The sequence below is a fragment of the Mesoplodon densirostris genome, chromosome 15 (genome assembly GCF_025265405.1).
Source record: "Mesoplodon densirostris isolate mMesDen1 chromosome 15, mMesDen1 primary haplotype, whole genome shotgun sequence".
In the NCBI taxonomy this organism is placed as follows: domain Eukaryota; kingdom Metazoa; phylum Chordata; class Mammalia; order Artiodactyla; family Ziphiidae; genus Mesoplodon; species Mesoplodon densirostris.
The window spans coordinates 1,726,314-1,750,075 of record NC_082675.1 but is presented as its reverse complement, the minus strand read 5'-3'; the positions used below and the strand labels follow the sequence as shown (position 1 = coordinate 1,750,075).

The 23,762-nt window shown below is 51.7% G+C and overlaps 1 protein-coding gene across 3 annotated transcripts in view; it reads left to right on the top strand.

Moving 5' to 3' along the window:
* The window catches only part of ADGRD1 (adhesion G protein-coupled receptor D1), a 146,760-nt gene that overhangs the window by 52,386 nt on the left and 70,612 nt on the right, over positions 1 to 23,762 (top strand). For all 3 annotated transcript variants that reach the window (XM_060118957.1, XM_060118959.1, XM_060118958.1), the window contains one exon: positions 795 to 936. In XM_060118957.1, coding sequence (XP_059974940.1) covers positions 795 to 936 — 142 coding nt within the window. The remainder of the gene's footprint in view (positions 1 to 794; positions 937 to 23,762) is intronic.

Here is a 23,762-nt window from a genome sequence, read left to right as displayed (position 1 = left end):
GCAGCTCGATCCAGCATCCAGTCGATGTCACTCAGCTCCATCTCTCAGCTCTTCCAGGGGGTGGATCCCCTTCCAGTCATTCTCTCTGCTCATGATTGTAAGCCACTTCTGGGACCTCATGCTTCAGGGCTGATGTCTAGCAGAGAGAGGTGAGAATCTCTGACCCAGCGTTTCCTTCTGAATCTTGTTACTTCTCCTCGGATCTTCTTGGACCATGGGCTCACGTCTGAACAGTCAGTGTGGTCTGAGGAATGCAGTGCACTGATGCATTCAGGTCAGGATAGCAGGCTTTACTCTTAGTCAAGGATGAAGTTCCCTCCAAAGCACGTGGGCTGCAAGTGGGGAAGGGATGATCACCTGGAGGGAAGCTGAGGTACCTTTAACAGGAGAAGGGTGAAGGGCTCCTGGGTGACAAGACAACAGGTATCTATCACACTACTATTTACCACACCGGTTTATAGTTAGGGCAAATAGAGTTCCAATAGGTAAGTCACTTGTCCAAGGTCAAGTAAATGGATGGCTGAGATTCAGGCTCATTGCTTTGACCTTTCTGTTCTTCCCCACATCCTGGGCCATCCCCCCTTCTTCTACTAGATTATAGACTCTGTGAGGTCAAGGGCTCCATCTCACCTTTTGGTACCAGCATCAAGCCCTACAGAGAGCAGCTCTTTGATAGAAATCAGAGCTCCATCCAAAAAAGATTTCAAAAAATCTCAGGCTTAACATTAAATTTTAAACCCAAGGTTTTTTTCTTTTTTTGTGTGTTTTGTAATGATTTTTCATTTCTTTCCTAGGATTGCTGAGGCAGCAAATTACAAAAACTGCTTGCTGTCTGTGACCAGCTACCTGATTTCCCTGGAGGTCTTCCCCATGCCGAAGCTCTCCCAGAATTTATCGGGCTCCCCTCTCATCACTGTCCATCTCTGGCACCATTTGGTGAGTTCGAGCGAATTTGTCCTCATTTCTGTTCTTTGATTTCGTTTTGCAGCAAGGAATACTCGTATGTATGATTGTATAAAGCATCTTAGATGGATTGGTGCTGGCCAGGATTAGCATTTCCGTCTTTCTAGCATTCGTTTTCTTGGGATTATTTTTGAACAGCAGTGGAAAATCCCCCGGATGGCACTGGGGTTGGACACACAGTATTGACTTTGGGTAGAAAGGCGTCTAAGAACGGATGTCACTTTCATAGATGTGTGCGCCACAAGCATGGGTATTTCTGATTTACAATAAATGTCGTTTTTGGAGGAGGGGGATATACTGACTGATTCTCCCTTATCTTGATAATAGCTATTAGTAAGTTGGAGAGCTTGGTTCTGTCTGGGAAACACAGTTTAGTGTTTTGAAGAGACTTTTTTTAATGCTTTCGGTCTTGAGTGATGAGCTGTTTGTTTCGCCCCATTGTAACCGTAATTCCCTCTGCCTTCACTTTATCTTTGTCAGTGATAAGAACGACAAATGTACTGGGGACACAGATGTGCACCTGTCCTTTAAAAAGTACGATTTTCCCTGTGTCAGGATCATGTGCTGTGATACAGTGTTGATTCGACACCTGACGGTGTGATTTTTCAAGGAGTTTATCAAAAAATGCAATATATATATATATATATATATATAATTTAGTTTATTGAAGTGTAGTTGATTTACAATGCTTTGTTAATTTCTGCTGTGATTCAGCTTTACATATAAGTATATATATAGATAGATACACACATTCTTTTTCATATTCTTTTCCATGATGGTTTATCATGGGCTACTGAATGTAGTTCCCTGTGCTATACAGTAGGACCTTGTTTATCCATTCTATATGTACAATAATAAGAACTAAATATATTTTTGATTACTTGAAGTCATACAAAGATGTTTCCCGCCAGGATTTTCTATTTTGTTCCGTTTTATACTGTTCCATCCCATTCCATCAACATCACCTGAAGCCCTACTATGTGCCGGCCTCTGGGTCCGTCCACGTGTGTTTTCATCCCCTCCTCCATGAGGCGGCCATCGAGGGAAGCCAGTGAGTCAGGACATCGTCGCTCTCACGGCAGCTCCCGTCTCACCCCGCCCCCCGACCCTCATTCCCAACCAAGGTCAGGCCCCTTCTTGGTTCCCTCAGAACCCAGCTGTGCCCAGCTGTCCACACTTCCTGGCCAGTGTTCGTCTGTATTTGTGCTCTCCCAGGCTGATGGCACCGCCCGACGGCCGTTGCTCTGTTCTCTTTCATCCTGACCATTTCGCCGGTTTCTCACGTCCCTCCTTCCTCAGGAAAGGACGTTTTCCTCCTCCTCTTCGGGAACCTTCCCTCCCTTCCTCCGCACCCCCCCCCCGGCCGTCTGCCTGCTCCATCCCTGTCTCTCACGCCCTCTCCATCCACAGGCAAACTGTCCTGACCTGAGAATGCCCCTCTCACCCGACCCACCTCTCTCCCTCTCTTTTTGAAGATCACACAACATTTTAAATTGTGGTAAAATACACATAACATAAAATTGACCTTCTGAACCATTTTCAGTCTTGCAGTTCAGCGACATTAAGTACGTTTCACATTGTTGTGCAGCCGTCACCGCCCTCCGTCTCCAGGGCTCCCCTGATCTCGAAAAACTGAGACTCTGTCCCCATTAAACATGAGCTCCCGCTCCCTGTCCTCAGCACCCACCCCTCCCCCGGCACCCACCCTTCTCCCTTCTGTCTCTATGACTTTGGCTACTCTGGGGGCCTCGTGTAAATAGAGTCATAGAGGATTTGTCCTTTTGTGTCTGGTTTATTTCACTGAGCATCAAGCCCTCAAGGTTCATCCGTGTTGTAGCAAACGTCAGAATGTCCTCCTTTTTGGGGCGGGGGCAGTGCCATGCGGCATGTGGGATCTTAGTTCCCTGACTAAGGATTGAACCTGCGCACCCTGCAGAGGAAGCGCAGAGTCTCAACCACTGGACCGCCTGAGAAGTCCCAGAATGTCCTCCTTTTTAAGGCTGAATCATATTCTGTGGTGTGGATGGACTACATACGTTTTGTTTATCCATGCATCCGTCAATGGCCACTTGGGTTGCTCCGCCCTTTAGGCTACTGTGAATAATGCTGCCATGAATGTGGGTGTGCAAGCATCTCTCCAAGACCCTGCTTTTGGTCCTTTTAGGTATGTACATGCAGAAGTGGCATCGCTGGTTCCCAAGTTCCGGAGACATTATGTGACATCCCCCTCCCCTTCCCTTCTTTAAACGATTTAAAGTCGCTTTCTACCATCTCCACTTTCCATACACATTTTCAAACTGCAAAAATGGTCTCACACGTCTCCAGAGACCCCTGCTCACCTGGGTTCCATCAAGGCCCGTGCTCCGCTGCAGCCCCTGATGCCCCAGCCCCGGGCTTACAGTCCACGCCCTGCAGGTGCCGCCCTTTCCCTGGTATCAGCTCCACCTCTGCTGCACCACCTGCTATAACTCCCTAACACAGGGGTTCCTTCAGCTCCTCTGCATGAACGTTTACTTCTCTGAATGCATGGGGATGCCGTGATTTCAGCCATCACCTCCGGGCAGATGTTCCCGGTGACACAAAACCCTCCTGTTTCCGGGCAGGTTTCTCGGCTCCAGGTGTGCAGGTGGGCACGTTACCCCCGAGCCCGCACGTCCCCTGTGTCTGTACTCTGTCACCGCATCGCCTTCTCTCCGCTCTGAGCCTGGCACCCTGGCGCCCTCCTGGGTCCTGGCCCCTGCGCAGGACCAGCTGTGACCCTATTTTCAGAGCATCCCTCGCACCTGCTCCGCCCCGCCGTCCCTCCCCTGGTTCTGCCTGAGCTAGAAGCCTCCTGACTGTTCTCCCTGCTTCATTCTCCCCGAGTCCCAGGCTTATCTTCCAGAAACACATGCCAGATGGTCTCACCTATTTAAAATCTTTCAGTGACCAAGGTTTCCCTGAAGACACATTTCATCTCCAGGCCTCACAGTCGGTCTCTAGCGGACTTTTCCACTCTGACTTTCTGCCTGAATGTCTGTCTGGAGGAATGGAAATGCTCACTCTCCCGTGAAGTCCAGGCCTGGTGGGCCTCCACCCTTGCGTGTGCCCCTCCCTTTGTCTGGAAGGCCTTCTTCCTGCGTCTCTGGGGTCAGTCCCACCTCCTCCATGAAGCCCTCTCTGATGTCCCCAGGGAAGGGCCACGTTTCCCTCTAGGCCGTCTTTGCACTGCGTCACTACCACCTCTGGGGACCGTATGTTATTATTTATGCAAATCGATCATCTCTTAAGCCAGCCTGTGCGTTTCTGGAAGAGCTGCCCTGGACCCTGTTTGGAATCACTGATTCCTTCCTCACGATGCCCGGCCTTGAGCTTTGGCTCACAGCAGCGGCTCAGTAAATGGTTGTGGAGGAAATGCCGAGCTCAGGGTCAACAGCGCCATAGAAGTAGCCTCGTCAGGAGCTGTGTTGTTACTTGTATATGTTTGTGTGGCTCCTCTTTCTATGGAGAGATGCTCGTCCCCAGGGCAGAGGCTCTTCCCTTGCTGCCATTGTGAGGATGCAGCCAACTCGGTAAGAATGAGCTCGGCGGGCTCAGCCTGGTTGGAAATTTGGTCCCGGCGTGAAGCGGCGGCATTTTTAGTGCTTCCAGTGTTGGGGGTTTTGTAATATGGCATCAAGATATGCAAGTCTGTAACCCAAGTGTATAAAAGCAGAGAAGCCTTGCTCTGAACGACTCTGAAAGCGATGTGTGTTTGAGGCTGAAGTGGCCCTAGGGAAGGGGGCTGTGAGTCACGGTGGCCGCTGGGGACCAGGCTATGCTGGGGCTGTGGGTTGTGCTGGGGAGTGGGGGGCTTGGGGACCAGGGCCTGAAGCTGAGGCACGAGGCTGAGCAGGCAGGGGAGGGAGGGGCGGATGGCCTGAATGCAGGGCTTCCCGGTGTCCAGACCCTCAGTGAGTTCACGGGGCGGAGATGTGTCCGTGTGTGCACACACACACAAACACACACACCCAGGACATGCGCTGACACACAGATACACGCACACATGCAGACCTAGCACACACACAGACACACACACACACCCAGGACACACATAGACCCGCCACACACACATAGACACACACGCACACACACCCACTCAGGACATACGCTGACACACAAATACACGCACATGCAGACCTAGCACACACACAGACACACAGACACACCCGCCCAAGACACACATAGACCCGGCACACACACAGACACACAGACACACCCACCCAAGACACACATAGACCCAGCACACACACACAGACACACAGACACACACAACCAGGACACACATAGACCCGGCACACACACACAGACACACAGACACACACACCCAGGACACACATAGACCCGGCACACACACACAGACACACAGACACACACAACCAGGACACACATAGACCCGGCACACACACACAGACACACAGACACACACACCCAGGACACACATAGACCCAACACACACACACAGCCACACACACGCCCACACTCCCACACCCACCCTCCTTGTTAGATCAGGCTGGTGTGAACCTGGAATTTGAAGAGCGGGGCTGATTTTGTTTTGTGTATCAGGGTTCCCTCCCTCCCTCCCAGCCCCTTTCTGAGTAGGGCCGTCTCCAGGGCCCCCTACCCTCAGGACCTCACCGTCAGCCAATGTCTTTTGTGATGTTCTGCCATAAAGATCCTTACATTAAAAAAAATGTTCTCAGTATTTTCTTAGGAAACCAACTCGAGCCGGTTACTGGTACAATGAAAACAACAAACCAGAGTCCACCGCCCTGATGTCCAGGGGCTTGGCTTTGAGCCCGCGGCGCTCACTATGGCTCTGTGCTGTCTGTGGGTAGGGACGCGGGTCTGACAGACCGTGGCGGCCCGTGTAGCCGGGGCTTCTGCTCCGTGGCTTCTCCGGAATCTCTGTGTCGGGCACACGTGGGGCCCAGCGTGTGTGTCCTCAGAGCCTGTGTTCAAACCCGTCACAGTGTTTTGCTTCATTTATGTCCCTTGCTTCCCAAACCACAGACTGTCCAGATTCCGACCCTGTCCTTTGGCCGCCCCCAGTCGTGCTGATTTGCAGGTGGTCTCTGCTGCTCTGCCGAGCGTCCCGGCCGGCGCGGGGAGCCTGCTGGGCTGCAGCCTTTCCCAGCTCAGGGCCCTTGGCTGGGCAGCTGGCAGTGACGTAGAGGCTGTCGCAATAGACCGTCCAGCTGAGGAGGATGGAAACGGGGAGCAGATGCACAGCCCCTTCTAGAAGTGACTCAGGGCACCACTCTGCTGTGGTTAACTGGTCCCCGTAGCAAGTGCCAAAGTCCCCTGCCTAAAAGATGGGTCAGAAATGGCAGTGTTCTGGCCAGTTAGAATTGTTCACAGCCTCTAAGCAGAATCTTAATTTGTAAATCAAGATTGAATGGTCACCTTTCCCTGGTCAACGAAGATGAGACCTTTGCTACCCCCAGAAGGAAGCAAAGCCAGAGAGAAGCAGGTTCTTCGGAAACTCTGAGAATTAGAAAACCAAAAGCCAGTCTCTTGAAGAGCTAAGTGCTGTCAGTTTCGATGGCTATTGTCTAAAATTTACTCATCAATCAGGCTTTAGCGCTCTCTGACTGTCAGTCCCAAAGATAGGCCGTCCATCCATCAGGATTGTCATAAAGTTTGGAAGGGATTGAGTCCAATGACAGTGATGTTCTAGCCTCAGTGATGTTTGGCCCGGGAAGTGGCCAAAATGGAAGGTCTGCCCCTCTGCGCGTCTGACACCACCTCCTGGAGGGCCAGCGACGGGGCTGTGGTCAGAGCACAGACCATGCTGCCTGCCCAGCTCTGACCCGTGACGGCCGTGCGCCTCTCAGCGGTGAGTCCCTGGGAGGCTCGGCGGCTGCCACACCGGAGGAAGCCCAGGCAGGATGCGGATCACGGTGACCAGCTCAGAGGCTGGGGCAGCATGGCTGCCATAGCCGTTCACAGTGTGAGCCTCGTGTGGAGGGGTCGGAATCGCCCATCTGAAGTCGTTTCATAGTAAGAGAGGCGAGTAATCTAGCGGGTAGTAAGAAAATCTGCATCATGAAACACTCACAAGTCAACACGAGGGTATAATTTGTCCTCCGAGATGTTTATTCATTGGCTCGTATGTTGACTCAACAAATACCAGCTGTGTGATGTCAAGTGGGGTGTTAGCCTCCCGCCTCCATTTCGTCCTTCGTAAGCCAGGACGGGGGTTAGTTAGCGCTTGTGCAGTTTATAGTCTGCGGTGCAGGAACAGACTCCAGCCTCGGAGGAACTTTAGCAAAGAGGGCGTTTTCCAGGACATCTTGCAGCTCACAGGGCTGGAGGGAGCTCCACCCAGGGCCAGACAGGGGCCCTGCGCTGGTGCTGAGTGAGGGCCACCTCTGTGTCTGTGTATGTGTCCCCTCCTCACAATTCAAAGCCCCAGGAGGGCCAGAGGCGGGGAAGTGGGTGTCGTTCCCCCAGTATCACCTGTGTGGGGTTCGTGTACCTTGACAACTGTAGTATCTAAATGATGGGGTGGACCACGTGAACAGAAGTCCTGACAAGTTCTAGCCCCAGGACTTCCATCTGAGTCTCAGGATGCACACGTGCTTGGGGACAAGCTCTGAGGGAAGCACTGGGCTCTCCCCTGTGCCCTCAGGGTGTTGTACCTTCTCAAGCCATCTGGATGCGGGGAACGGCGTCAGGACACAGGGGGCTTTGGTCCTGCAGATGGGAGTGGGTGATGTGGCTTGCTCAGAGGTAGAGCCACAACTTCTGATTTTTGAAGGGAAGGCACACACCTGGATTTGAAATTGTATCTCTGGAGTTGCATTGTTGGCAGCTAATTCAAATTCGCTGTTAACATTTTCAACCAAAACTCATCTGTGGGTTGAATTGGGCTAGTTGGTCACCAGTTTACAACCTCTATGGTTTTTTAAAGATTTTTATTTGAAATGATTTTAAACTTAAGGAAAAACTGCAAATAAGACAGAGTTCCCATACACCCAGCTCACCCTAATGTTAATATTTTAAAGTACAGTTCTTTTTTTTTTTTTAGAAGATGTTGGGGGTAGGAGTTTATTAATTTATTTATTTTTGCTGTGTTGGGTCTTCGTTTCTGTGCGAGGGCTTTCTCTGGTTGTGGCGAGCGGGGGTCACTCTTCATCGCGGTGTGCGGGCCTCTCACTATCGCGGCCTCTCTCGTCGCGGAGCACAGGCTCCAGATGCGCAGGCTCAGTAGTTGTGGCTCACGGGCCTAGTTGCTCTGCGACATGTGGGATCGTCCCAGACCAGGGCTCGAACCTGTGTCCCCTGCATTAGCAGGCAGATTCTCAACCACTGCGCCACCAGGGAAGCCCCTAAAGTACAGTTCTTGAAACCAGGAAACTAACAGTGATATTAACTAGTCAATAGACATGCTTTGGATCTTGTCAATTTTCCTGCTTAGGGCTTTTCCATATAGGACCTCACCTGTCTCCTCACCTCCCAGCCTGTCGTGGTTCTTCAGCTTCTTGGTCTTGCAGCACCTTGACCCTTGAATTGTCTAGGACACTCACTCTGGAGAACATCTCTCAGTGTGGGATTATCTGATGTTTTCTCACGACGAAGCTGAGTTTATGCATCTTTGACAAGAGCACCACAGAAGTGAAACTGTGCCTTTCTTATTGGATCACACCGGACTGTGTGAGTTTCCTGTGGCTACTGGAACAAAACAACACAGGTTAGGGGGTTAGACAACAGACCTTTATGGTCTCACATCCTGGAGGCTGGAAGGTGGAGATCAAGGTGTCGTCGGGGTTGTTTCTTCCTAAAGCCTCTTACCTTGGTGTGTAGACGCTGCCTTCTTTCTCTCTGTGTCCTTATGTGATCTCTGCCCTCTTCTCATAAGGACACCAGTCATACGGGATTAGGGAACAACCCTATGGCCTTATTTACCTTAATTGCCCCTTTAAGGCCCCACTTCCACATACAGTCACATCCTGAGGTCCTGGGGACTAGGTATCCAACAGATGGATTTGGGGGCACAATTCAGACCAGATGCAGGCAGTAAAGGATGGCATTTATTATCATCAGTGATGTGCACTTTTTAAAAAAATTAATTAATTATTTATTTTTGGCTGTGTTGGGTCTTCGTTTCTGTGCGAGGGCTTTCTCTAGTTGCGGCGAGCAGGGGCCACTCTTCATTGCGGTGCGCGGGCCTCTCACTGTCGCGGCCTCTGTTGTTGCGGAGCACAGGCTCCAGATGCACAGGCTCAGCGGCCATGGCTCACGGGCCCAGCCGCTCCGCAGCATGTGGGATCTTCCCGGACCGGGGCACGAACCTGTGTCCCCTGCATTGGCAGGCAGATTCTCAACCACTGCGCCACCAGGGAAGCCCAGTGATGCTCACTTTGATTGCTTGGTGGGGAGGGGGGTGTTTTCCAGGTGTATCCATTGTAAAGTTATCATTTTTCCCTTTGCAAATTATAATCTCTTGTGAGGGCGATACCATGCAACCATACAGCTGTCATACCTCTCATGATACTTCCTCCAAACATTTCAGTGTCCGTCAGTGGTTGTTACTGTCGTGTTTTTGCCTAAAGTTGATTTTCTCTCTCCATCATTCTTTCTACGTTTATTAGTTGGAACTTTAATATAAGGACAAATTCTTCAATTATTTATTCATATCAATATGATTCTTGGATGTTTTGTCCTGTAGGCTATAATCCACTACTGTCATTATTTATTTTGTTGTTCAGATTGTCCCAGCTTTGACCCTTGGGAGCTTTTTTCCAGTTGGCTTCTGTGTCCTTTTGATATGCTTTCCTCGTTTGTGAGTCTTTCCTTACTTTCTGGCATTAAAGATAGTCTAGGCCCATGGAATCCACCATTTCCCCAAGGAGCCCTGGTTCATTTTATTGGCTAGTGGTGTTTAGAAACCAGGATCTGGGTGCAAAGCGTGCTCACTTCTACTGGGGTGTCATTGCTTCTGAAATGTATGTATGTACTTAAACCAGCAAACACATGCATTTATATATTTATCTATGTCTATCCATCTGTATGTATATGTTAAAGAGTGTAACTTCATTCTGATAACGCTTTGCAATCAAAGACCACAGGATTCATCTGAGGCTTTTTTTTATATCTTTACTTCTCCAAAGCTGGCTCACATGATTCTCAGTATTTTTACTTATTTGTAAAATAAAATCTATTATACACACAGAGTAGTTCAGGATGGCTAACCCATACCCCACCCCGGGAAACAAATGTACTAACTAGAGGACAGTATTTGTTCACATTCTCTTTGCCATTAGCTTACACTATACAGTTGAAATTCTGTTTTACAAAGTTACCCAGGTTGGTTCCTTTCTTCTCCCTTCCCTTCAGAGTGGGTTAATCATTTGTGATACAGTTAGATTCATCTGTGGTTGTTTGTATTCAGTGATGGATGTGCCCCATTCTGGCCAATTTTACTTATTGATTTATTTGGGATGGGGGTATGTGAAATGTAACCACAGTCCTAAGGGTCAGATCTACACAAGCAGGTGCACTCAGAGGCACGGCACCCCACCCTGTCCTGCTCCATCCTCTGTTCTTTGCACTCCATCCCAAGCCATGCCCTCTAGGTAAGCAGTTCTCTTAGTTTCTGGTTTATCCTTTCTGTGTTTCGTTTGCATTGAACAAATAGGCGCATGTACATTTTCTTATATCTCCTTTCTTCCAGGAAGGGTAGAGTGCTATAAAAACCCTTTTGGGGGCTTCCCTGGTGGCGCAGTGGTTGAGAGTCCGCCTGCCGATGCAGGGGACACGGGTTCGTGCCCCGGTCCGGGAGGATCCCACGTGCCGTGGAGCGGCTGGGCCCGTGAGCCATGGCCGCTGAGCCTGCGCGTCCGGAGCCTGTGCTCCGCAATGGGAGAGGCCACAACAGTGAGAGGCCCGCGTACCGCAAAAAAAAAAAAAAAAAAAACAACCCAAAAACCCTTTTGAACTTTGCAGTTTTTCACTCCACAGTCTACCCTGGAAATCACTCTAAAGCAGTTCATGGAGATTGTCCACATCTTTTCCTTTTTTTACAGCTGCACAGCACTCTACTGTGCGGATTTATTCAACCACCATGTGGTTATCAACTCCCCTCCTGCATGTGGGCACTTGAGTTGGTTCCAATATTTTGCAAGCAATTTGTTGGAGTGAATGACATTGTCTGCCTGTATCTTCCCGTTGTGAGAGGTACAGCCTCTCTTCTATGCTCCTGGAAAAGTGTGTGTCTACTTGCAAGTGGACCCCTCTCCCCAGGCTGCTCTCTCGCTCCTCTGGCTGTTCAGGGGGCAACGGAGTGACAAATAGCAGAGAGAACAGGAAGAGCTCAGTCTCTGCACATGAGGTCGCTGTGCGAATGGGTGCTGCCAGCCAGATTCCTTCCCCTCGGCTGCTCTTGTGATCTGTGTGTTTAATTCATTTCTGAAGATGCAGCATTATGAGCTGTCAACCACAGATAGTAATAACCATCCAGATGACCCAGAAGGATAGCGGCCTGGGGAGAAGCATTCCTGGAGCTCGCTACCCCCAAGAGACAGTGCGTTCCTGGCCCCCAGCACAGAGGTCCGGGAAGGCGTGGGCAGGAAGCAGGTGCAGATGCCTCCTCCTGAGCTGTGCTATGTGACCTGGGTCATGGCTGGAGGGAGGTGGGTGATGGCTTCGAGTGCTGTTGAAAGCCACTGGGCTTCAGGGGTGGCTGGAGAAGCAGCAGTAGATGAAATTGCGTGTTGCTATGCTTTTTGAAAACACAGTTCTTTTTTTTTTTTTTTTACAACTTTTTTGGAGTATAGTTGCTTCACAATGGTGTGTTAGTTTCTGCTGTATAACAAAGTGAATCAGTCACACATATACATATGTTCCCATATCTCCTCCTTCTTGCATCTCCCTCCCACCCTCCCTATCCCACCCCTCCAGGCGGTCACAAAGCACCGAGCTGATCTCCCTGTGCTATGTGGCTGCTTCCCACTAGCTATCTACCTTACGTTTGGTAGTGTATATATGTCCATGCCACTCTCTCGCTTTGTCACAGCTTACCCTTCCCCCTCCCCATATCCTCAAGTCCATTCTCAAGTAGGTCTGTGTCTTTATTCCTGTTTTACCCCTAGGTTCTTCATGACATTTTTTTCCCTTAAATTCCATATATATGTGTTAGCATACACCACCCTTCCAGACTCCAGCAGCTAAGGAGAGATGTTTGGATAAGGATCCCTTTGTTCTGGAAGACTCTGGGCAGGGGCTCCCTGGGGCACTGTCTTTCACTGGTCCTTGACACCTTCTTATCACTGGAGTAGTTCAGAAGATGGTGTGGCCTAGGGGTGGGGAGTGGGGGGTGGGGGGGAGTGAGGTGGGGGCGGCAGGGGGGTCAGTCCTTCGCAAATCCTTCTCACTTTCCTGCTGCAGCTTGAATTCCGGCTTGGGCTGGCCTCGAGGCGGCTGCTGGACGTTCTGTAGAAGTTTACATTTTTTTCCTTCTCTGAAGTCAGGAAGGTGCCAGTTTGGAAACCAGAGAAAAAGAAAGGGTGGATTAGGATGCAATCTCTGTTCTAATGGTGGGTTACTGTAGTTATTTTTAAAAAAGAAAGTCTTTGAGTGAAGACTGTCGTCCTGAGGGGAGGCGGAGAGGAAATTTTATCAAACCAACCGAGGATAGTAATTGCGGCTTGTCTCAGCCGAGCATTCTCTAGGGTTTTGGGGTTTTTTATTTGAAGGTTGCTTTTGCATTTCTGAGGACGTTTTTGGAGGCATGCTCTTTTGAGTTAAAATGATTTGTGCGATGGGAAACTATTTTTGCGGAAGCCCACGCCGGTGGGCAGGGGCGGGGCGAGAGGGGCTCAGCGGACACGTGGGGACGGTCCCGTCATCGTCGAGGGGTGCGTGGCTCGGAGCCGCTGTGCTTTAGCCTGGCAGCGGGGCCCGGGCTGACGTGACGTCTTTTCCTGGCACAGAGCGGGGACTCCCTGGGGTTTCTGAGGGACAGTGGCCGCACGCTGGAACAGGGGGTCCTAGGGGGGACACTTAGTTAAACCCAAGCATGAGGGTGGCCCACCAGAGGCACTGGGCTTGCATTTCTGGGACACCACGTGGTCATGTCATCAGTCCATTTCCGAGGACATCGGGTCCCATCATTTAGTCCAGACGGTCAGGCTGCAGAGGGCAAGTTGGATCGGGACTTTTCGTGAGCCCAGCCTGACCTCTGACCCTGGGCACTGTGAGATGACAGAGGGGGCCATGCTGAGGGGCCCGAGGTGGATGGGGGGACCCGTCTGGGGCCCAGTCACACCCTGGGGCCTGTCCCCATCCCCCCACGCCCCCAAGCTTTCCTGAGCTTTGCCTTCCGAGCCGGGCAGATTTCTTCTCCCCAAAAGCCTGTTTAATGTCTCGGGGGCACCTTGGTCCCTGAGTCAGCACGTGTGTTTCATCAGCCAAGGTGTTTGAATAGAGACCCGTCGGGGGTGGACTCCAAGTGGCTCCTGAGTGACCCCGAGCCTCTGGCCTTAACGTCCCCACTGGACAGACCTGCGGCTCAGACACATGCAGACACTTGGCCTTTGAAGTTTCTTTTCCTTTGGGCACGTGACCTCCCGACTGAGATGGTCCTGGCTTCCTCTGCTCAGCATTACCTTGATGAGATTCATCTAGGACAGGGCTTCTTACCTGCAGCACTATTTATATGCTTATTGACCATCCGGTATGCCTTTTTGTGTATACTCTTCAGGCCTTTTGCCTATATTTGTATTTGGATGTCTGCTTTTTTTTTCTCACTGATTTTTTTAGGAGTTCTTTGTATAGTTTGGGTATGAGTCACTGGTTGGATATATGCATTGCAAATATCTTTTCCGATGGGGTCTTGCCTTTTTGCTCTTGGACTGTCTCCTGGAGTTTTAAATTTTAATGTGGTCGACTTCATCAAGCTCTCCTTTTATGCTTCGGGCTTTTGTGTCCTGGTCGAGGAATGTTGCCTCACCCAAGCTCCTGAAGATAGTCCCCTGAGCTCCCCGAAAGCTTTATTGTTTTCTCCCTCACCTTTGGATCCAGTCCTTCTATAATTGTTTCTGTGTGTGCTATGAAGCGGAGGTCAAGATTTCTTTATTTTTCCCCGGTGGATAGCTAATTTACCTGGCTCGGTTTGTTGAAAAGATAACATCCCCTCCCCCTCTCTTTACACTGCAGAGTCACTTTTGTCATAGATCAGTTCACTGTTTACGTGCGATTCTGTTTCTGGACTCTGTTCCTATCTGTTTATTCCGGTGCCAATACCTCGCTCTCCAAACTGCTGCAGATTTCTAATAGGTCCTGAGATGGGCTCAGATCCCCCCAGCTTGGTTCTTCCAGGCTGCCTTGGCTACTTTTGGTGAGATACACATTTGAACGTTTGATACACATTGACACGCACCTTTGATACACATAATGCCCTTCAGAAAGCTTGTAAGAGTTTACATTGTCCCCAAGCGGCCCCGATTTCCCCACATCATTGCAAACTCTGATGGTAAGAAGTCTCCTAGTAAAATGTTACTGTTGTGTTTTTATTTGCATTTCTTTGATTATGAGTGAGGCTAGACACTTTTTCCTATTGAATTGGCCATTTGCATTTTTATTGCTTATATCCTTTGACTTCTAAGGGCCATCTGCCTATCACAGCATTAACTCATTGTCTGTTATGTTTCATTTTGACTATTTTGGTCATATGCAAGTTAAATGTTTTTATATTATCCAGTGCAGCCACCGTTTTCTCCAGAAGAAGCATGTGTTAGTTTCCTATTGCTGTTGTAACAAATCACCACAAACGGAGTGGTTTAAAACAACACAGCTTTATCATCTTAATGCTCTGGAGGTCAGGTCTCCAACATCGGTGTCCTTGGGCTGAAGTCAAGGTGCCAGCAGCTCTGCATTCCTTCTGGAGGCTCCAAGGAGCTCTGTGTCCTTGCATCTTCAAAAGACCCTGCCACTCCTTGGCTTATCTCTCCCTCTGCCTGCACTGCATCTTCAAACCTCTCTCTTTGACCTCTGCTTCTGAGGTCACCTCTCCTCTGTCTCTGCCCCTCCTGCTTCCCTCTCACAAGGACTCTGGTTGATCACACTGGGTCCTTACGGAACAGCCAGGATAATCTCCCCATCTCAGGAGCTTTAACTTAACCCCACCTGCAAAGCCCCTTTTCGTCGTACAGTAACACTCACAGGTTCTGGGGATTGGGATGGGATCTCTCTGGGCGAGGGGGTGTCATTTTGTCTACCGCAGAGGGTAGTGTAGGAGTCTATAAGAAGCCCCTTCCAGGTCAGTCGGGCTACTGAAACCCTCGGGGAGGGTGGCCAGGTTTCTGAGTGTGACAGCCACCACGGCGGGGTGGCAGATTTCCCCTCTAAGGCATGAGATTTCTGTGCCCAGACCTTTCACTCTGATTGATGTGATGGAACACGGAGGCAGATACATGATCGCTGCACCTCCTCCCCCCTCCACAGAGGGGCCTGCTCAGCTGTGTGTCAGGGCCGGGGTGGAGGACGTCAGCCTGAATCCTAGAAACAGTGGTCTTTCCACTTCCACGGAACAGGGAAAGTGCTCTCCCCGGCTTTTATGGCCAAACGTGGAGGCCGGATAATTCAGTGTATCGCAACTGCCGTGTTTCCCAAGTACACTGAAAAGAAACAGGAGACCAGTAATCTAATACGGGTGTAAAAGCCCATCGCTTAACTAGCCAGTTTGCCAAACACAGAGCACCTACTGTGTGCAAGGGAGGCCTGTTCAGCCGACAGTGTGGTCCCGGGCGTGACTGTGGATACCAGGTGCCTCTCGTCACTCAGCACGTCTTAACCACACAGCATCCTCCCGTGGGGCGTTCCAGGTACACCCGGGCAGAAGAGATACCGCTTCTCACTCTGTGTTTTTGAAAGACACAGACACCGTAGGAATGAGGGTCGGGCAAAGCCTTGGTCCCATTGTCTGTAGCTCCAGTTAAGGGCGGATGGAGAGGGCCTCAGGCCGCCCAGACAGCCTGTTTGAACTCCCCACCTTAGTTTACGGCTGCTCCGTGGAGATCACTGCTGAGATTCAGTGTCTCGGGATGGTTTGTGTCTTTCCAGCCCTCTCCTGGGCCGGCCCACGTCCCTTCCTGAAGACGCGCTGGGCTGAGGCCTCTTGAGAGCGGAACCAGCTCTGGTGGGGGAGGTGTGAGGGCAGCTGTTTTCCCGGCTCAGCTGAGACTCTGGGCTGTCCTCCTGTTCCCTCCCTTCAGGCCTGGCTGACTTTCTTCCAGGATCTGAGTCTGTGGGTCCTGGTGGATTTTGTGGGATGGATGGAAACTCTGGGCCTTCGCTGGAATGCACCTGCCTTTTGACCCATTACTGGGATGACGTGGTCCACACCTCGAGACACCATACGGTCACCTCACACGCCTGTCCTTTCACTTAATCACCCCACCCCGTCCCCGACCCCGACGCCAGCTTCCATGCTGCCAGTGCTCAGATTCATTCTCGTGCTTATCTTTTCCAAAAGGTTGGGTCTTGGCAAACACTAGCCCTCCACCCTTAATTCAGTCCCTGTCTTAAATGAGGTCATTGGCTTCAGGGGACCCATTTCCTTTCTCTGCCATTGGCCTTTCCTGGACCACCCAGGTCCACCACACAGAGCTCCGAGACTCCGCAGCTCGTGAGGGGGCACGTGGGTGCCAACCACCTGTCTCCCCAGAGACCTCGGGCTCCTTAGGCGAGATGATCTACCTTCCCTCCAGGGACCAGCTCTGCTTGCCAAACAGTGGGTGGCTTTTGCTGCAGCTCAAAAACCCCCCAAGATGCTGTCAGCCCCACCTCCCAATTCTGGGGTGTCTACCTGCTGTTCAAGTGACTCCTCTGTGAATTGCCAGCTGGGCAGCACGCCTTTGAAATGACCCCAGGCTGGCCTCCTTCCTCATGCAGATTCCTACCCGCCCCTTTTCCTTTTGGCCGTGCGTGGGCTCTTACTTCCCCAACCAGGGATCGAACCCGCACCCCATGCATTGGGAGCGCGGAGTCTTAACCACTGGACCACCAGGGGAGTCCCATGATTCCGACCCCTTTGACCCTCAGAGAGAAGAGGTGATGCTTCCATGCAGACACAAGCCACAAGAGCTTTCCCCAAGGAATCAGCACAAGCTCACAACCTCTCGCCTGAAGGGTTGCATATCAGCCCCAGCCTTGCCACCTGCCCCTGGGCTGCTGCTCCCATACTAGCTGGAGCAACCCTTCTGCCTGGGGCCCTGGTCAGCTCACGAGCTGCCTCTCTTCAAAGACAATCTCACAAATCCACCCTTTATTGTTCAGCTTGTAGCTCCTTTTAGACCCTCCCCATGGACGAGTCACCTAATGGATTCTGACACTGAAAATTCAGCTTTGTGGTAGGTTTCACAACTCAGTTTGGTTTCCTGAAAATATATGTGTTGTCTCGGTTGAAGCTTCCAGACATCATTCTGTGACCTTTGTGATGAGGAGAGGCTGCCGGGCAGCTTATTAGGGGCGCGTGGAAGGTCCGACCACGAATCTCCCTGTCCCCCCAAAGGGTAGCAGCCAGCAGAGCAGTGACCCTGCAGCTCTAGTCACAGCTTGTCGGGTTTTCACTAGTGATCTCTCTCCTTCCTTCCCCCTGTCCCAAGAGGGTTATGTTTATTGGAGAAATACTGAGACTGTCCCAGCGGCCACTTCATTAGTCTGGTCTCTCTTCTCCCCAGTGAAATAAACTGTCATTAACACTCGTTCCCGAAGCCCTTGATGATCGTGTGGTTTGCGCAGAGTTGCCTGCATTTTTCACTCTCGGCCACGCAGCAGCCGAGCTGGCGATGCCAAGTTTTCTGTTTTGTGCGAGCAGGCCGTTGGGTGGGGCCCCTGTGAGCCCGTCCAGATGGGGTTGGGTTGTGGTTTTGAGCAGCGCCGAGGCAGGGGTTGGAGGGCAGGGTGGCGGGGAGGAACCTGAGGAAGCAGAGGTCTCCAAAGCTGGCCATGCCCTGCGCTGCTTTCATCCTGGTAGGGAATCCTGCAAACGGGTGATGCAGACCTTCATTCATTCATCCGGCAAACGTTGATTCAGCCCCACGCCTGGGCTCTGCACTGCTGTGGAGACGCCGACGAGCAGGACAGACTTGTCCACATGTGGCGTTCTCTCCCCCCGCTGGGAGGGTGTGTGCGCAGTATTGGTTTATTGATCCTTTCTCCTCTGAGGTCAGCCTGGATGCGTGGACTTGTTATCTGCGGCTGGGCTAGGCTGGGAGAGTGTGTGCGTCGATGAGGGTGTCTAGACAGGCACCTCTTTGATGGGAAAGCGAGCGTTCACCCCTCTTGTCTAGCTAGCGGGAGTTGAGGTGATGGAGGCTTGGGCTGCCTCTCTGCCTGCTGGGGGGAGGACAGCCTGTGGGGTGTGGGTGACCGCAGGAGGGGGAAGGCGCGTGGTCCTAGCCAGGAGCTGGCCCAGCTGCATGATGCCCTGTGACTGCTTCCATGGCTGCTGCAACTGCTGGGGGCAGGAACGGCTGAGTCATGCTGGGGCCTCGGTGAAGTGGGTGAGGACTGGGGACACACGTGGTGTCACATGATGCTGAAGAAAATTCTGGGCACGTTGATGACCTGGGCCATTAGCGTCCAGGCACTTGCATCGTGCTCTTGGCAGGACAGAGCCTGCCCTCTGCTGGCCCCACCGCACAGATGACACCGAGCAGGAGAAAACAAGACCAGCCTGCTGGCTGGGTTCCCAGCTCACGTCCCAAATCCATTCCTGCCCCGTCTCCACTCACTGTCCTTGCCCAAGACTGTCATCTCCCCTCTGAGCCACCGTGATGGTCTCTCAACTGCTCTCCTGCTGCCAGGCTTGCCCCTGCGACACAGCATCCAGAGGAATACAGTCAGCCCCCTGCACCCACGGGTTCAACCAATCTCAGATCAAAAATATTAGAAAAACAAATTCCAGAAAGTTCCAAAGGGCAAAACCTGAGTTTGTGGCGTGCTGGCAACTGTTTGCACAGCATTTACAATTACATAGCAGTTATATTGTATGAGGTATTATAAGTAATCTAGACATGAGTTAAGGTATATGGGAGCGTGTACGTAGCTTATATGCAAATACTACACCATTTTGTATAAGTGCCTTGAGCGTCTTCTGATTTTGGTGTCTGAGGGGGGTCCTAGAGCCAATCCCTCTCAGATACCGAGGGACGACTATTCGAAATGTCCATTGAATTATACGACTCTTGTGCTTAAAACCCTCGACAGCCTTCTGTGCATTTCAAGTACCATCTAAGTCTACAAAGCCTTGTCTTTTTTTCAGCCTTGTTCTGTGCCACCTTCCCATTCCCTCTCTGCCTCAGCCACAGGACCTTTGCATGTGCTGCATCTGCCTGCAGCTTAGATCAGCTGTGTTGTCACTCTCTGAGGGGCCTTCCCTGACCCACCTGGACACTACTATGTCCCATTCCTTGGTGGTACTTACACTCATCATGTGGTCATTGGATGAATGCTTGTCTTTTCCCCTAAACTGTACCTTTCCTGAATTTTTGCTTATCATGTTGTGTGCAGCATGTGGTGCGTAGTGGGGTTTTCTGATGATGAGGATGCTGAGCTTGGAAAAGTGAAATGACCTTCTCTACATTTCCTGGTTGGGGAGTGCTGGCTGCAGGTACTGAATCCAGGTCTGCGAGCCACCAAAGCTCTGCCTTAAAATTCAGCCTGTCCACCTGGGAAATAAATGCAGACTTCCGTCAGCATCTTCGAACTTGTTCTATGTTTTATGCTGTGAACAAAGAAAATACGCTGCTCAAGGTTTAGCTCTTGTGCGTTTAGTTGTTGCTGTGATGTTAATAGCTGGCCCCCAAACATGATGTTGAATTGATTGCTTTAAGATTTGAAAATAGAAACACTGCAATGGTCCATCACTTAACAGGTGTGTTACTGTTATTATTTTTTTTAAGGAACCAGATTATAACAGTGTTAATGGAAGTCAAAATAAAAGAAGAAAAACTCACCCATTTTCCTAGATATAGACCTGTTAATGCCTTACACTCATGCATGCATTTTATACAGCGGGAATCACAATGTAAATGAAGTTTTTATTCTCTCAGTTAATTATTTTCGATATATCTATAAAAGACAAGATGATTACTTGGAGATTCATCCACATCAAAACCAATAGAGAGAAAAATTATGCCACTAGTAAGTGCTCTTATTCTCCCCCTTGTTTATCTACTTAAACCAAAAAATAAGCAAAGCTCTAAAAACAAACCAGTGTCGGGGAAGCAAGAACCTGCTCCTGTCTCCAGCCTGCTCACGTGGGTGCTTGTTTGCACGCGCTCACCATCCGTACGTACGTTCCCGCGGCAGCTGAGGGCTCAGTGACCCGGCACCTGGGCCGACCCTCCCTCCCTGCAGGCCAGGCAGGTCCCGGGCTCAGCCCAGGCAGCATCTTTGCTGTTTTGTTTGGTATCTCAGAGTGGGGGCTGTGTTTGATGGAGAGAGAGGGCATCAAACACAACCCCCCCTGTATTTTCTAAACTAGACTTGACAAAGCTTCCCGTTTCTTAAGAGAATCTAGAATTTTTAATATGAAAATTTCCAAAAATTTGGAACACTGTTCAGGGCACATAAAATACGCCTGGAGACAGGGATGGGCCAGCTGTGTGACTGCAGTGCCCTCGTGTTGCTCCCAGATAGTTTTCCCTGGAACCGTGGAAACACAGCCAGGAGGGGGTTTTGGGGTGAACATGGGAGATGGGGCTCCGTGGGCTCGGACCTCGTCGGGATGTGGACAAGGAGGTCCTGAGCAGGTGAGGAACCGGGGGTGGGGGTGGGGGCTCTGCAGGGGTGGTGACTCCTTTCTGTCCTGAGGGGGATTAAAGGACGCTCAGATGACAGTGAGTCAGATGGAGGTGGAAGGGGAACAGGTCAGCTCAGGCCCCACCAGGGGTGAGCCTGGTTTCCCAGGACGGTGGACGTCAGCTCTGTGTAGCCCCCACGTGCCCACCCTCTCCGCTGTGGTGATGATGCAAAAGCAGCTCCCAGCTCCTGAGCATTGCCGGACCCGGCGCTGGCTGGAGCCCCTCCCTGACGGCGTGAGCCCACCCAGGCTGTCCAGCTGAGAGCACATCCTCTCTCCTCCCCTACTGAGGCCAGACAACGAGGGGCTGGTCCTGGAATCCGGGGGCAGGTGTGACAAACTAACGCCCCCGGGAACCAGCCCGGAAGTGGCCCAGGGGTGAGACCCCTGTCCACTCATCCTCCCCCACCCGTGGGACCTGCTCCTGCCTGCTTAGGGTCAGAGGGGACGGAGGGGCCCACCTTCCTCTAACTCTGTGACAAGAGCGTGGCCCCGGCAACAGTGCCTGGGACTGACCCTTGACCTCGGAGTCAGGAGAAAACTGGACGTGAGTGGGGACCCCTCACCCCACTGATGGGGCCACGGGAGGGGACGCACATCCTGTCTCTCTGCCCTGCTGATTTTCCCAGAGAAGTGGCTTTTGCAAGAAATCTGACTTTTCACTACGTACAACGATCAGAAAAGAGAAAGAACCGGTGCGGGCTGAGCATGCGAGGGCAGGTGGGCCACTGCCCACCGGATCAGAGATGGGCGCACCTCTGGGCCTCGTGGGCTGGAGGGGCAGGGAGAACCCCAGTCCTCTGGGAGCAGACGTTGCTGACTTCTCCTCCAAAGGGTGCACGAGTGAGGAAGAGGTGTCCTTCAGGGCTTGTGTCTGGGGCTGGACGGAACAGGTTTCCCCGGGGGAGCCCCGAGGAGGGGCTGCTGGCCGGGAATGCCCTGCCTTCTCCTTTGCCGGGACAGTGGGCAGAGGTGGCGGGCGGTCGGTGGAAGACGCAGCTCTCCCGGGGCCTTGTGTCAGCCCCCGTCCCAGCAGGGTCCTCACAGCAAGCACAACTGGTCTGCTCCAGGGCCAGGGAAAGGGGGCAACGGGGGACCCAGCCCAGCCTGAGCTGGGGTTTCCATAAAGACAGGTTTCCTGGTGCGGACTGTGTGGGCATCATCTGGAGGGACTGTGACAAGCGCTGCTCGGGGCCCATGGTGGCTGTTTGGAGACAATGGAAAAGAAAGGAAGCAGGGAGGAGACAAAGCGGTGTCGGCCCTGCAGAGATGCCCGGGAGGGACAGCTGGGCACATGGCCTCGGGAGGCTGACTTTGTGTCTATCAGGAGGGCGTCGCTTTTCTCCCCAAGCACGTCCCCACTTAAAACAAGGTGACAACACACATCTTGTGAGCGGAAGAGCGTCACCTGGCGAAGGTCAGCTCTGCCCGGGGCCTGGAGAGGGTTTCCTGCTTTAAAACAGTGAATTGGCTGCAGACACTTTAAGACTGGGAGATTTCACATGAAAATCTGCATTTTTGTCCATTTTCTCCCTTGGAAAATAAAGGATCAGAGATGGGGGCCCCAATGCACATCTGGGCCACCGTCCCCTGGGCTCTGGGTCCCCGCAGAGGCCCAACCCCTGCAGGCGGGACAGGGCTGCTATGGCTTCCAGGGGTGCGTCACCTCCCGGGCGGGCCGTGCAGGAGCCCTTGTGTGAGACCAGTGGAGTGTCTCTTCCTACCCTGGGAGGGTCTGTTGTAGCTCCGTTGCTTTCCCAGACTCTGGAAGAGATGGACGGGGTCTGTTGTGAGGCGTCTGTCATGAGACGTGTGCAGCCAGTGTGGAGAAGCGCCTTGTCACTGTCTCCTGGGCCTCCCCTCCCCCTCCCCCCGTCACGCCCCTCCTCCCCTCCCTCCTTCCCCCTCCCTCTCATTCAGAAGAAACTGACCCCCACTCATTAAAAGGAACACGCTTGTGAATCATGGTTTTGATGTGTGGTTCTATATTTTTAGATTACTCAGTAAAATAAATTTATATTATTTCTTAAGATGAGGGTAAAGTCTTAAGCAATAACATACATAACTTTTTAAAAATAAGTTTATTTATTTGTATTTATTTATTTATTTGGCTGCATCGGGTCTTGGTTGCGGCGTGTGGGATCTTCGTTGCAGCACGCGGGCTTCTCTCTAGTTGTGGCGCACTGGCTCTCTAGTTGTGGCACGTGGGCTCCAGAGCACACAGGCTTAGTTGACCCGTGGCGTGTGGGATCTTAGTTCCCCGACCAGGGATAGATCCTGCGTCCTCTGCATTGGAAGGCACATTCTTAACCACTGGACCACCAGGGAAGTCCCCATGACATCTTGTGTTTGGCTACATTTTTCAAATATACCTGAAAAGAGATACATCACTATTAAATAGAAAGTGCTTCTATTTCTCTTCCTTGTGTGAACCTAAAATCATCTTGCAGCACCCGTGGTAGACTGCCAGCCCCTCAGGAACCTGTGAGCTAACAGGGGGCTTGGGGTCACACAGCTCTGGACAAGCCCCGGATGTATCCCTGCATTTTGGGTAAACTCTGTGATTTGGGGTAAGTTGTCCACCTGCCGAGGCTTGTTGTCCCTAATGCAGGGATCACAGTAGTAACGTCTGCTCCAGCCTTGTGGGGCAGTTGGGAGGACCGATCACAGGTGAACGTCATCATGAAGCTGCGAAGTCCTGTTCGCTCTTGGCTCTGAGCGTGCACAGTGGCCCTTGTACCACCTTCAGCCCACGGATGACCTGGGCCGGGTTTCAGACAGTTTTGAAACCATTGCCAATATTCGAAATCAGGGACTTTTTAACCTTAACATCTTAACTTCCAGCTTCTCTCCAGAAACCCGAGCAGGTCCTGCTCTGTGGCGGGATGGTTGGGGCTGATTGGTAACTGAGCCCTGTGCCCCCCGGGAGGGGCCATCGTCCCTCTGGCCACCCCTGCCATCACCTGAG